At 41.1% G+C, this 15007-nt stretch overlaps 1 protein-coding gene across 2 annotated transcripts in view; it reads left to right on the forward strand.

The window, feature by feature from the left end:
* The first annotated feature begins 2202 nt into the window (after positions 1 to 2202).
* Positions 2203 to 15007, forward strand: part of LOC141131400 (transient receptor potential cation channel subfamily M member 7-like) — a 139364-nt gene continuing 126559 nt past the window's right edge. For both annotated transcript variants that reach the window (XM_073618615.1, XM_073618616.1), the window contains exons 1-2: positions 2203 to 2278; positions 9064 to 9102. In XM_073618615.1, coding sequence (XP_073474716.1) covers positions 2250 to 2278; positions 9064 to 9102 — 68 coding nt within the window. In that variant the 5' untranslated portion in view covers positions 2203 to 2249. The remainder of the gene's footprint in view (positions 2279 to 9063; positions 9103 to 15007) is intronic.

The raw sequence follows: 15007 nt of genomic DNA on the forward strand, positions 1-15007 counted from the left end.
TTCATTGTTCTTGCTGAGGGAAGAAGGTACTCATCCAAGATTTTACAATACATGGCCCTTACATTTGCCCATCAATACGGCAAAGTCGGCCTGTACCTTTAGCAGAGAAACAGCCCAAAAGCATAATGTTTCCACCTCTGTGCATGACTGTAGGGATGGTGTTCTTAGGGTCATAGTCAGCATTTTTCTTCTTCCAAACATGGCGAGTCGAATTAATACCAAAGAGCTCAATTTTGGTCTCATCTGACCACAGCACTTTCTTCCAATCCTTCTGTGAATCATTTAAATGTTCACTGGCAAACTTCAGACAGGCCTTCTTGAGGAGGAGGACCTTGCGGGCACTGCAGTATTTCAGTCCATGGTGGCGTATTGTGTTACCATTGGTTTGTTTGGGGACTGTGGTCCGAACTGGCTTGAGATCATTCACAAGCTATCCTGTGTAGTTCTGGGCTGACCCTTCACTTTTCTCATGATCATCCTTACCCCAGGAGGCAAAATCCTGCATGGAGCTCCAGACCGAAGGCGATTGATGGTTATTTTGTATTTCTTCCATTTGCGAATAATGGCTCCAACAGTTGTCTCCTTCTCACCAAGCTTCTTGCTGATGGTCTTGTAGCCCATTCCAGTCTTGTGCAGGTCTACAATCTTGTCCCTGATGTCCTTTGACAGCTCTTTGGTCTTGCCCATGATTGTGAGGTTTGAATGGAAAGAAAGAGATTCTGAGGACAGGTGTTTAATACACATAACGAGTTGTCGTTAGGAGCACCTGCTTAAATTGACAGGACTAATCTGTGTACCACATGAGCACATTTTGTAGTCAGTCTGTGGGAGCCAGAATTATTGTTGGTTGGTAGGGGATAAAATACTTATTTTACTCACTGAACTGCAACTCAATTTATAACATTTATATCGTGTTTTTTCTGGATTTTTGGTTGATATTCTGTCTCTATCATTTAAAATACACCTATGATAACAATTATAGACCCTTAAAGTGGTTGTAAACATACTTACACCACTTTTACCTACAGGTAAGCCTATAATAAGGCTTACCTGTAGGTACCGTGAATATCTAAACTTTTAGGAGATATTCACTGTATACGCTTGCACCAACATCATTGGTGCATGCGCACTGAAGAAATGGCCTGTTTGTGCCGTTTCTTCAGGGCCTGTGCTGTGACCGGCGACGGGAGTGATGTTATCGCGGCTCCGGGTTATCCCCCTGATGATGACACGTGATCCCTGTGTCGAAGACGCGTAGGGGAGGGGCCAGGATGGAGAGACTGACACGGACTTTACACCAGCGCTGTCCCAGCACAGCATACCGCACCAAACATCCAGTGATTTTGCATAGAAAGCCGTTATAGTACGGTGCACTGACGCACCAGTGCCATGTGAGCACCCCGGTGTGGGGAGCATTTTCTTTTAATAAAAGTATTTTGACTATATTACACTATATAGTTTCCTTTTCATTTATATGTATGGAGCCACATTGTTTCCAGCTGGAGGAGTGCAGCAGACACTGAGACTGAGCCCGGGGGTGGCTCCAAAGCCTATTTGGACTCAGGGTAGAAGCTGAGTCACACGCTCTGAGGTGAGCACATTAGCTTAAGGGGGTCACGAAGGAGCACAGGAACATGTTTTGCAGCACTCAGGATATCTTCGGCATGATGTTGGATTGTTGTCACAGCTGAACACCACCTGCACGTATTGTTTTATTATCACTGCTGGACATTATTTGCACGCACTATTTAGAGTGCCAAAGAGAACTTTTTTTCATTATTTATTATTTATTAATTTTTTTTATCTAAAAAAGCAGGATACTTTATATTGAGCACTAAGCACTTTTTATGTTGATTAAGACACTATATATGGTGTAACAAGCACTATTAAGCACTAATTTATGGTGTAACAAGCACTTGTTTTTTCACACCTTGTTTATTTATTCAACATTCATATTATTTGTATTTAATATCATCGCACTAGTAAGCACAGAGTTGGTTATTATTAATTTTGTTTTTGGGGTCACCCAAGCGCAGCGCATAACTTGTAAATTTATCCTATGCACGTTATATGAAGCGTGATTAGCGCATGCAGCTGGAGGTAGCACAAGCAAGGCATAAGATCATTGTGGCTCACAGAATTTTTCCAATTTGAATTATATGATCAGCATGGTAAAGCTTTACACTTTTGTTTTCCAGATGAACTTGTCCTGGATAGAAAAGACCTTTTATAAACGGGACTGTGTTTGTATGATACCAAGCTCAAGAGAACCTCACAGGTTTGTTTTTTGCCCAATAAAATACAACATTATTATATTTCCTGCCATTACAATAGATTGCAGTATATTCGCAATGTGGTCATTAAACAGAGCATTAGAACTTGCTTTCAGCTGTGTTGAATGTGCATGGTACATTGCAGATTTGTTCATGTATTGATAAACGCATGGGCAGCTAAGCTATGAGGAATGATTAGAGGAACTGAATCTATTCCCTCTTGAGAAAAGGAGATTAAGGGGAATATGATCAACATGTACAAATACATAAGTGGTCCATATCGTGAACTTGGTGTTGAGTTATTTACTTTAAGGTCATCACAGAGGACAAGGGGGAACTCTTTATGTCTAGAGGAAAAAAGATTTAATCTCCAAATACGGAAAGGTTTCTTCACAGTAATGCCCCGTACACACGATTGGACATTGATCGGACATTCCGACAACAAAATCCATGGATTTTTTCCGACGGATGTTGGCTCAAACTTGTCTTTCATACACACGGTCACACAAAGTTGTTGGAAAATCCGATGGCTCTGAACGAGGAGACGTAAAACACGTACGCCGGGACTATAAACGGGGCAGTAGCAAATAGCTTTCGTCTCTTAATTTATTGTGAGCATGCGTGGCACTTTGTGCGTCGGATTTGTATACACACGATCGGAAAATTTCCAACAACGGATTTTGTTGTCGGAAAATTTTATAGCAAGCTCTCAAACTTTGTGTGTCGTAAATTCCGATGGAAAATGTGTGATGGAGCCCACACACGGTCGGAATTTCCGACAACAAGGTCCTATCACACATTTTCCGTCGGAAAATCCGACCGTGTGTACAGGGCAAAAGAGCTGTGAAAATGTGGAATAGACTCCCCTCCAGAGGTGGTTCTGGCAATCTTAATCGATTGCTTTAAAAAAGGCCTGTATTCTTTCCTAAATGTACACAATATAACTGGGTACTAACATTTATAGGTAAAAGTTGATCCAGGGAAAATACGATTGCCTCTCGGGGATCAGGAAGGAATTTTTTCCCCTGCTGTAGCAAATTGGAGCATGCTTTGCTGGGGTTTTTTTCTTTCCTCTGGATCAACTGTGGATGTAGGTTTGTATATATGGGATTGTATTTTTTTTTGTTGAACTTGATGGACGTGTCTTTTTTCAACCTGTAACTAACTATGTAACTATGATTCACTAAACTACAAAGAACAGTAGTTTGCATGTGTGTACATTCACACATTCAAGAATGTTTTCGTACCAATATAACAAAGTTGTGCTTGTTCCTCTGCTGGTACATTGGCATGGGAACATTATCCCATGCCACCTATGCTGCGTGCACATACATCACATACTCAAATGCCAGAAAACATGTAGTATGACTGCGCCTTCACACCGGAATGCAGGAAGGGAAAACTGTGTTCCGTGCCCATTTCCCGCACTGTGCTCTGAACTTTCGAAATGAATGGGCTGAAAATCACATTGCACTGAACGCATTCCTGTGCAATTCTGGTGTGAACCGTCACTAAAGTAAAAAGAGGTAGATATTCCAGGAGGAATTTGAATATCCTTAGCCTGGCCACAGTGCTTGTATTAACTGCCCATGTGCCACCACTCTGCATTCCAAGTAGGTTCCCTACAAACATGTCAGGAAACAGCCTTGTTGCCGTGCTATAAGAGGTACATTAAGCTGATTCATCAGGTGATGTATATCTAAGACCCTGTAATATATCCCAAACTCTCTCAATAAATTAATAGATCTATTTAACTATTGTGAATCATTTGAAAGACTGTAGAGCAGGTATATCACAGCTACCACATTTAGAAATCTTATACAAAAATTAATATAATCCCTTAATTATAACTGTCAATTAAACATTTTAATCTGTGTAGGCCATTACATAATATAATAACATAAACTAAAAACAGATCATGTACACGAGAAGATGGGCTGATATCAGGCACTCCCATATAAATGAAATTACTAACAAACCTTAAGATATGAAATGCTTACTATGAAATAAATGTAGCCCTCTTTTAGGGGGTTATGGGAAATGTCCCTCCCCAAACAAGATACTGCACTGAACTTGTAGGTAAATAAAAGAACTGAGACATTCTCTACATGAAAGCTAATAATAGGCGTCATAATAAAGTTGGCAGTGCCTCCACCCAGGAACAGGGGTGATTCTGTTCCTGGGAAATTAACCAGTAATCTAATTAAAGTAATTGGGAGCAGAGGAACTACTGCAACCAGCATATAACATTAACCATAATCATATAGATGCACACCAGTATAGAAATAATACAAGCTTTATATAAGAAGAGAATAATAACAGTACATACATCTGGAGCATCCTCCTAGTTGATAGTGTAGGTACATTTAGTCTGGCTCCTCTGTAGGCAGAGAAGCATGGGTTAATTTGTTTTTGGGACTGTGCAGCAGGTGGTGGCTTACCAGAATAGAATGACCCCCAATAAAGAGTAGTCAAACTGCGCTCAAAGTACTCCACACAGGGCAATCGACTCACTGTGTGCCATCTTGCAAGCATATACGAAGTTGCCACCTTGGATTCCACTCGTCAATGTTTAAAAAACTCAAAGTATCAGCATCATGGAAAGAAAGAAAGACTCTACATTGTAAAGGTCATCAAGTATAAATAGATTAACTCGGTAAATACACTTATGCCGCGTACACATGGTCGGATTTTCCGACGGGAAATGTTCGATGGGAGCTTGTTGTCGGAAATTCCGACCGTGTGTAGGCTCCATGGGACATTTTCCATCGGAATTTCCGACAAACAAAATTTGAGATCTCAAATTTTCCGACAACAAAATCCATTGTCGTAAATTCCAATTGTGTGCACACAATTCTGACGCACAAAGTTCAACTCATGCTTGGAATCAAGCAGAAGAGCCGCACTGGCTATTGAACTTCATTTTTCTCGGCTTGACGTACGTGTTGTACGTCACAGCGTTTTTGGCGATTGGAATTTCCGACAAGATTTGTGTGACAGTGTGTATGCAAGACAAGTTTGAGCCAACATTCGTCGGGAAAAAAAACATGGATTTTGCTGTCGGAATGTGCGATTGTGTGTACGTGGCATATCAGTGAGCTGAGGATAAATGAGCATTTCTTTAGTAAAAACAGCTGTCAGGATCTTGGTAGGAGACCGAGTTGCTGAGAGGGCTCCCCTTGCGGCCGAGTGCAGCACAACCCTGAAGATGACACAGGGATGTGGTGCTCACAGAAGCACGGGTTGCCTGGAAGTAGGAGCCGGTGTTGGTGGCTTGATAGAGAAAGTCACTAGAGGCAACGTGCTTAGGGTCCAAGGAGGGGACCAATGGAAGTCCAATAGGAAATCAGAAGCCAGGCCAGGGGGTCAAACACAGTAAGCAGTCCGAGAATCAAAGCAACAAGTCCAGGTACAGGAGACAGAGGAATGCGGAGTCCGTTTAGCCAAGCCAGGGTCAGATGCAGGAAGCAGGCTGGAAGAGTCAGAAGCAAGCCGGTGGGTAAGCCAGGAGGTCCAGAGGAGTAGATAACAAGCCGGGTCGGTACACAGCAGGTCAGGACAAATCACAATCACAGGAACACAGGAAGAGCTGACGATAATCCAGCAATGTGGCACTGTCAGTGGATCGTTTAAATAAACAAGGCGCAGTATCACGTCGTACGCGCACCGTTCCGTTCGTGCGTTCGTACCATCGCGACGTTGTTACGCACGCGCATTCGTCCGAACGTGGCGCCAGGCGTCCGCCTAGTAGAAACATTGCACACCCGTGTGCGTTGATGCGCGTTAGCGCGACCTTGCCTGTGCTGGTTTGCTAGCCTAGCAGGACTATGCATAGGGGTGCGCCTATTTCCCTGACAACAGCTTTCCATGCCAGGATCAAAGGTGGCCGTGGCGATTTGCGCATGTGCAGTAGTGTTTCGGCTCCCTCCTGCGCGTTTTGTCATACTTGACATCATTCGGGGCACAGAACACATACTGCCGCCCGCTAATACATGTATAGATGGACACAGGGAGGATTGTGACCAGATTGGAATCCCTGAAGGTAGGCGGGACGTAACAATTAACCGTGTTAATGTATAATTTGCACATTGCGGCAATGGCTCATTGCAAAGCTCTCCAACTGCGCCATCTAGTGGATAAATATTAAAATATAAAAACATATAAAAACCCAATGCCAAAGGCAATTATTGGTATAATCCATGGATAACATTATTTCTAAAATGTTTGAAATTTAATCCTCCATATGTCTCTCCATCTTGATGCATACAACTTATAGGCATTCCATATGAGTACACAATTATAAGGTTAAAAAAGTTAAAAGTAAAAATACTTTTTTGTGGATTCTTATGTATTTTCATTTTTAACCTTTATAATTGTGAAATTTATAAAAAAAAAAAAAAAAAAGGTTAAAGCAAGTAAATATAATATAATTTCCTATCTATTTACTAATGCTAGCAGCATAAGGATTAGAAATAGTCAATGTTGATTGAGAGTGAGTGAAGTTCTGCTTTAATGTACCCACAATCTGATAGAATGTGAAAGCTGGAACTAAACCCTAAAATGGAACTCCAAGCATATATTAGAAATGTATTCATTAACTATTATTTTAGTTTTAAATACAACTATTTTTTAGTTTTAATCACAGCTAGTATAAATATCTGAATTGGTTATTTTAGGTTTGTGTAATCAACAGTTAGGCTCTGCTCAGACAGACATACTTAAGTATACATCCAAGAAAGGGCCGTGTCTTCCCGCACGGAATGCACAGGTGTTCCGTGCATCCACATATAGGCAGGCCTATTCATGGCAATTAGAATGCGGCGGGTGCATGGACATAGCGGCTGTTCCCAATTTGACATCCGTGTGGGTGCAGGTCAGGTGTGTCCTCAAATGCAGACAGTGTGAGTTTGGGGACACACAATCACACAAACCTGCACCCACATTGATGTCCAATTGGGAGCAGTGTGTGTGTGTGTGTGTGTGTGTGTGTGTGTCTGTGTGTGTGTCTGTGGGTGTGTGTGTATCTGTCTGTATATGTCTGTGTGTGTCTGTGTTCATTTTTTAATTTCACACTGGAATTGGGCTCTAAGGTAAAAATAACCTATGTGAGTTCTAGTATATTTTGAAGTTAAAAGCAATATGTACTATTACATGAAAAATAAATAATAGTGTTCCAACCATAATCTGTAGATTCAGGTTCTCGAGTACAGTGCCCACTACCAATGTTCATCCATTGTAGGACTAGAAAGACACACCTGTGCACACTTCACACAGGGCAATACAGCAATTAAAAAAAAAAAAAAAAACTTTAAAAAAAGTTTTATTAGTTGAAATGAAAACTGTTACTGATATGCATTAAAACAATGTAGCAATTATAAGTTGTATATTTCCTAAAAACTAAGTAACAATGATTTAGGTATTCAAATTAATCATAGAATTATTGACAAGTTAACTGATGCATAATGTTAAAAATAAAAGCGAAAAATCTTGCGAGCCACAACAATCCAGTGCCCAAATAAAACCAAACGTAAATGTGAATACCTAGCAGCAAACGCAGATCACGTATTCATGGCCGTGCGAATCAAATGTAAGAGAGAGTAAATGTAAGAGAGAAAAAAAAAAATATATATTTACATATAATTCCTCATAAGTGCAATGTGCATATAAATGAAAAAATATAATTGAAAAAAAATATATAAAAATTCTCACATATAATCAAGAAGTTAACACATATATGTACTGTGCCTATAATACATGTATAAATTAATAAAAAACGTGCAGTAATACATATAGAGTGCAACATGCATATACTCTGTTACAATCAAAAAGTATATTAAAGTGCCTGGTGAACCTTAAATAAATTAATAAAATCTGTAGAGGTCTCGCCCAAAAAATGTGCATATAACAGTGTTCAAAATATCCAGAAGGTAATGTGTGTATTAGTGTCCAAAGCAAACATTAAAAGTCCAAATCATCCAGCGTGCTCAATCCAAGTGTCACAAAACATGCCTCGATGTGCCTCGGTGACCCCCCCCAAAGTGGTTGCGCTCACCTTAGAGGGATCATCCCCCTGATGAAGACACGTGACCCCTGTTTCGAACACGCGTAGGGGAGGGGCCAGGACGGAGTGAGCAGCACAGAACACAGCTGGGAGAATCATATACCCCACAGCACGCCGGTCAGCAGTTTGTTAAGAAGCTTGTAATGTATGGTACACTCACGCACCAAGGAAATGTGAGTACCCCCCTGTGGGGAGTGGGTTTTGTTATAATAAAGTTACCTTGACGGAATTACACTATATAGTCTCTTTTTACATTTATGATATGACGTTTATGGAGCCACATTGATTTAGGTTGGAGACCGCTTCTAGCTTGCCATACAGAGCCCGGAGGTGGCTCCACAGCGTGTTTTGACACAGCTAAAAACTGTGTTACACGCTCTAAGGTGAGCGCAACCACTTTGGGGGGGTCACCGAGGCACATCGAGGCATGTTTTGTGACAATTGGAGTGACACTTAAATATTTATTTTATATGTAAATATATATATATTTTTCTCTCCTATACGTTTTTTTTTTTTTTTGGTATTATAATCACGTTGGATAGTGTATATGATATATACCTAAGCGCAGTGCATCCTTGCTTTACATTTGATGCATAATGTTGTTGCAAAATTTGGTCTGGGTATCCAAAAATCAATGACCTTTGATATCAAAGAAAATATGATAGAAAATGGATATATAAACATGAATTAGTGCTAATGTTGTGCTTTATAAATATGTTTGTTTTGTAGATGTATTCCTGGATGTCAGATTTGCCACCAGCTTGTGCGGTAAGTTTTGAACCTGCATGAACATTCAAGTTTAATTTGCATATCAGGATGCTTAGATAAGGAACTATACCCTGCTACAAATTATTATGCCAATGATATTTTTCTCATTTACCTAAATAATTGATGTAAACAACATCATAATTCTCATGTTATCAACTATTAAGAGTACAATTCAAATTTTATTGAACAAACCTCCTAATGATAACAGTTTTTATTTTTCAAAATAAAAAACTTACAATGCACTGTTCCAAATTATTACGCACAGTGTAAAAAGTGTTAAAACACTTTATAGGTTGTAAAGAACTTGAAATTGTCATTTGTTGTGTTTGCAGCATATTTACTGAAATCAAAAGCTATTTCAATCAAACTTTCAACAACATTTTAACTTTTTAAACATTTTAACAGGTCACGTTACATTTTAACATAGGACCCCTTATTTGAAAGCAGCTTCACAAGTCTTGCATCCATTGAACTTGTGAATATTTGGGCAGTTTCTGCTTGAATTTGTTTGCAAGATGTCAGAATAGCCTCCCAGAGCTGCTGTTTGGATGTAAACTGCCTCCCACCCTCATAGATCTTTTGCTTGAGGATGCTCCAAAGGTTCTCAATAGGATTGAGGTCAGGGGAGGATGGAGGCCACACCACGACTTTCTCTCCTTTTACCCCCATAGCAGCCATTGATGCAGAGGTATACTTTGCAGCATGAGATGGTGCATTGCCATGCATGAAGATGATTTTATTACGGAAAGCATAGTTCTTCCTTCTGTACCAGGGAAGGAAGTGGTCAGTCAAGAACTCCACATACTTTGCAGAGGTCAGATGACCTTCACCTTCAGGGACCCTAAAGGGGTTGACCAGCTCTCTTCCCATGATTCCGGGCCAAAACATGACTCCACCGCAGCCTTGTTGGAACAGGGTGGCCGTCCACCAACCATCCACTACTCCATCCATCTGGACCATCCAGGGTTGCACGGCACTCATCAGTGATCAGGACTGTTTGAAAATTAGTCTTCATGTATTTTTCTGCCCAATGCAGCCGTTTCTGCTTGTGAGCATTGGTTAGTGGTGGCCGAAAGGAAGGTTTATGCACAGTTGCAAACTCTGGAGGACTCTACACCTTGATGTCCGTGGGACTCCAGAGGCGCCAGCAGCTTCAATTATCTGTTTGCTGCTATGTAATGGTGTTTTAGCAGCTGCTCACTTGATCCAATGCATGGACCTGGCAGAAATCTTCCTCAATGTGCCTTTATCTGCACGAAACCCGTCTGTGTCAAATCTCCTAATAGTGCGACGATCACGCTTAAGTTTTCATGAAATATCTAATGTTTTCATACCTCGTCCAAGGCATTGAACTATTTCGTCTTTTCGGCAGCAGAGAGATCCTTTTTCTTCCCCATATTGCTTGAAAATTGTGCTCTGCTTAATAATGTGGAACACCCTCCTTTAGTAGTTTTTCCTTTAATTGGGCTCACTTGTCAATCCAACTATTACAGGTGTCCGAGATTGTTTTCAGTGATCAAAAGAGCCCTGAGACACAATGCCATCCATGAGTTAAACTGAAAAACAAAATATTTAATCTTTGTGACACTGAAATAGAATTTGCATAATAATTTGGAACAGGGTGTCTAGTGCTGTATATACCTGCCAAGTCATTTGTACAAAATGAATATGTACTGTACATCTAGATTAGATTTTTTCAACCAGGGTCTCACCTGGGTTTGAGAGGGGTGCCATCTGCAAGCACCACTCAGATTGAATGCTGTACACAATGGATTCTGCCTTCTGTGCTGTTCTGGGCTCATCCATCTGCCACTTGCTGGCACACTGGAAGCCAATTAGCGAGTGGTTAATTGTTGCATGCAGCACTGTGACCAATAGGAGAAGGACTCTTTCCAATTTTTTATTTTATTTTAACCTCCCTGGCGGTATGATTATTTCGGATTTTAGGTGCTGAAAGTGGTACAATTATTTTGCATGGAAATTTGGCGTTTTATATTGTAGGTCTGTAATTCTTAACAATAACACACTTAAATCTGTCCAAACAAGAGTCTAGTAGATATCCCGGGTATGATAAAGTTTGAAACACAAAAACATAAATTATAATATAATAAATAAAAATAAATAATTAAAAAAAAATAAAAATAATAATAATAAAATAAATTTCCCCACGATTCACTATCGTCCAATTCTGCAAAAGTTCTAATTTACTATTGCTGTTTTCTAGCTGGTCTAAAGCCACTTTTGACGTACAGGGACACTTTTTGGTTGCTATGGACAATCTCAAGTTTCCAGGCAGAAAGAACAGTATATATCACATAAAACTGCATGCAGGGCATGGGCCAAAGCACTGGGGACAAAAGGGATGTTAAATCATTTCATACAGTACTGTAATCTGTAAGATTACAGTACTGTATGTGTTATGATTTTTACAATTTTTTGAATTTGCCGCCAAGCTCCGCCCCCGTGCGTCGCGGCGCTCGCAGGGAACGGAGCCTGGCAAGGAGAGGCTTCGGAGGAGGACGGAGCCCACGAACACAGCGGGGGACATCGCAGGATCCTGGGGACAAGGTAAGTAAGGAGGCACCAGGATCCTGTGATGTAATCCCGAGTGTGGCTTGGGGTTACCGCTAATGGTGCTGAAATTTAACCCCGAGCCACACTCGGGAAAACCGCCATGGAGGCTACGACAACATACAGTAAATACAGAGACCAATGACAAACGTGTCAAAATATATCACCGATTAGAAAATCAGAACATTTGGAAAACAAGTGAAGTCAAGAACAACACACGGGTTACTAAAATAACATTCAGTAAGGCCTTGTACTCATCAGAATATACAAATACATACCAGTAAAACCACTTTTTGAGGAATTTCAGAAGGGCTCTGATTGGCTGCCAGATGGGTCAGCAGAAAGGCATAAGCACTATTATAAATAGGTGGAGCACAAATACTGTAGCTGCTAACTTTAAACAAACAGGTACTTACCAACCCAGGAATTCAGCACTGTCTTTACCAATGCCAAATCTCTGCTGGGCTTTGGCGTTGCCATCTTGGATGTGGGAGCTGGCTGTGACTTCCTGATGCCTGACAGCTGGGTCCACGCTGTGTATGCGCAAGATTGTGTGTTGCTTACAGACTGGTCTTGCAGCCTCCAGGAATGTGTGATGTGTCCCAGGAGGTTGCGGGCAGGGGGACAGAGGGCTAAAGTGATGTCATCCTTGCCTAGGCAAGAACTGAGTAAGTGGGAGTGGGTACTGTCAAAAACCGCTCCCAAAGAAGAAAAAGACTTGAGGGGAGGGGTGGATGAGTAGTACTTTCCTGTTTCAGTGAAGGTCTGCTTTAAAGTAATTGTCCACTAATAGGGAAGTTAAAGTCACCATACACAGGCTGAGAGGTAGATGTGATAGATGAAAGTGGGTCTGTGGAAATAAATTAGAATCTAGTATTTAATCCCCTCCTATTGATGGTAACATTTACATTTTTTTAAACATTTAATGCCGTGTACACACGAGCAGACTTTACGGCAGACTTTGTCTGGCGGACTTTTCGACTGACTTTCCGAATGAACGGACTTGCCTACACACGATCAACCAAAGTCCGACAGATTCGTACATGATGACGTATGACCGGACTAAAACAAGGAAGTTCATAGCCAGTAGCCAATAGCTGCCTTAGCGTCGGTTTTTGTCCGTCGGACTAGCATACAGACGAGCGGACTTTTCGACCGGACTCTAGTCCGTCGGACAGATTTGAAACATGTTTCAAATCTAAGTCCGTCAAACTTTTGAGAAAACAAAGTCCGCTGGAGCCCACACACGATCAAATTGTCCGTCAAAATCCGGTACGCCTGACCAAGTATGCCGTAAAGTCCGATCGTGTGTACGCGGCATTAGACTGGAGTGCCCTGAGGTTTTGCATGCTTTTGAAGGGTCCCATGACTGATAAAGGCTAATCTAGACTATCCTACATAAACAAAACATGTGGGTTCTACTTATGAAAGAAACTGATACAAGAAAAAGGTTTGCCCAATGCATGTACTGGTATAACAGCCATACCCTCCTGTGACATGATGTACATACTGTATGCCAGGAATTCCAGATCTACTGGAACTGTTGTGGGTTTCAGTAGCAGGAGGGTTAGTTGGAAATACGTCTATATTTGTTCACAAGATATGAAAGTATTCTTACCTCCATCTCTCTCTCACCTGCTCGTCCTCCTTCTTGTTCCCTCTCTCCATCTATCTTTTTTTCTTTTGCTCTTCCTTTCTATACTGTATGTTTCTTATTTCTCCTACCCTTTGGCTTCAAACCAGCATCTTTCCTTATACTTGCACACTTTGTTTACTTGCACAAAGTCAGGGATTTTGTAGGATTAGAGTCAGGTGTATGATTAACCATATATACCAAGCAGGTGCTAATGGTCATCAAATTCGTATGTAGGTTGAAACACAGTCATTAACTGAAACAGAAACAGCTGTGTAAGAGGCTTATAACTGGGTGAGGAACAGCCAGACTCTGCTACTAAGGTAAGGTTGTGGGAGACAGTTTCATGTCACAGGTCATACACCATGGTAAGACATAATAAAACAACAAGACAAGGTAGTTATACTGCATCAACAAGGTCTCTCCCAGGCAAAGATTTCAAAGTAGACTGGAGTTTCATGATGTGCTGTTCAAGCTCTTTTGAAAAAGCACATAGAAATTGGCAATATTGAGGACTGTAGACACAGTGGTCAACTAAGGAAATTTAAAGTGGATGTAAACCCTCACATTTGCCCAGTGAAGTGAATAGCCTCAGATGATACACAGGGATGAAACAAATCTCCCTACATAAGTTTTACTTGTATATCTGCTGTCTTCATAGTTATATACTGTTTAGAAAGTGCCCATCATGTTAGGAGATTTTATCTTCCTGGTTAGCAGTACAGTGAAGCCTATGCATATAGCCAAGACAACTGATTGGAGGAAAGGCACACACCCCCTCTGCTCATAGGTAGAGAATTTCAGCTCTGTTTGTTGAATGGTTCAGGGCTCTGCTAATCTATTTATCGCATCCTCCCCAACACAAAAGTGAGGCTGCTTTTATCACATGTGACGGAGAACTTGTCAGGAGTTATCAGGCTGATAACAGAAGAACAGAGCAGGAGACAGTTACGGGACATAGGGCTTTGAAGAGAGATAAGAAAACAATGCAGATATATGCATTCCAGCTCAAATTTCATGAATCGGGTTTACATCCACTTTAATGCAGCAGATAAAAGACATATCATGCTTACTTCCCTTCAACATTGGAAGATGTCCAGCAGTGCCATCAGCACAAAAATAGTGGAAACCAGTAGGACCTAGGTACACCCATCTATCATTCAGAGAAATCTGGCCAGAAGTGGTCTTCATGGAAGCATTGCAGCCAAAAAGCCATACCTCCGACATGGAAACAAGACTAAGCATGAAAGCATAGGAACTGGGGTGCAGAAAAATGGTAGCAGGTGCTCTGGACTGATGAGCTAAAATATGAAATATTTGGCTGTAACAGGAGGCAGTTTGCTGGTGAAGGACTGGAGAATTGTACCATAATGAGTGTCTGTAGGCAACAGTGAAGCATGGTGGATGTTCCTTGTAAGTTTGGGGCTTCATTTCTGCAAATGAAGTTGAAGATTTGATCAGGATCAATGGTGTCCTCAGTGCTGAGAAATACAGTCAGATACTTATCAATCATTAGGCGTGTGATTGCCCCCAAATCTATTCTGAAAAAGGATAATTACCCCAAACATACAGCCAATGTCAGTAGGAACTATCTTTACTGTAAAGAAGAAGGAGTCCTGGAAGTGATGGTTTGGCCCCCACAGAGCCCTGATCCCAATATTGAGTCTGTCTGGGATTACATGAAAAGACAGGAGGATTTGA

This window comes from Aquarana catesbeiana, linkage group LG03 (genome assembly GCF_042186555.1).
Source record: "Aquarana catesbeiana isolate 2022-GZ linkage group LG03, ASM4218655v1, whole genome shotgun sequence".
Classification (NCBI taxonomy): domain Eukaryota; kingdom Metazoa; phylum Chordata; class Amphibia; order Anura; family Ranidae; genus Aquarana; species Aquarana catesbeiana.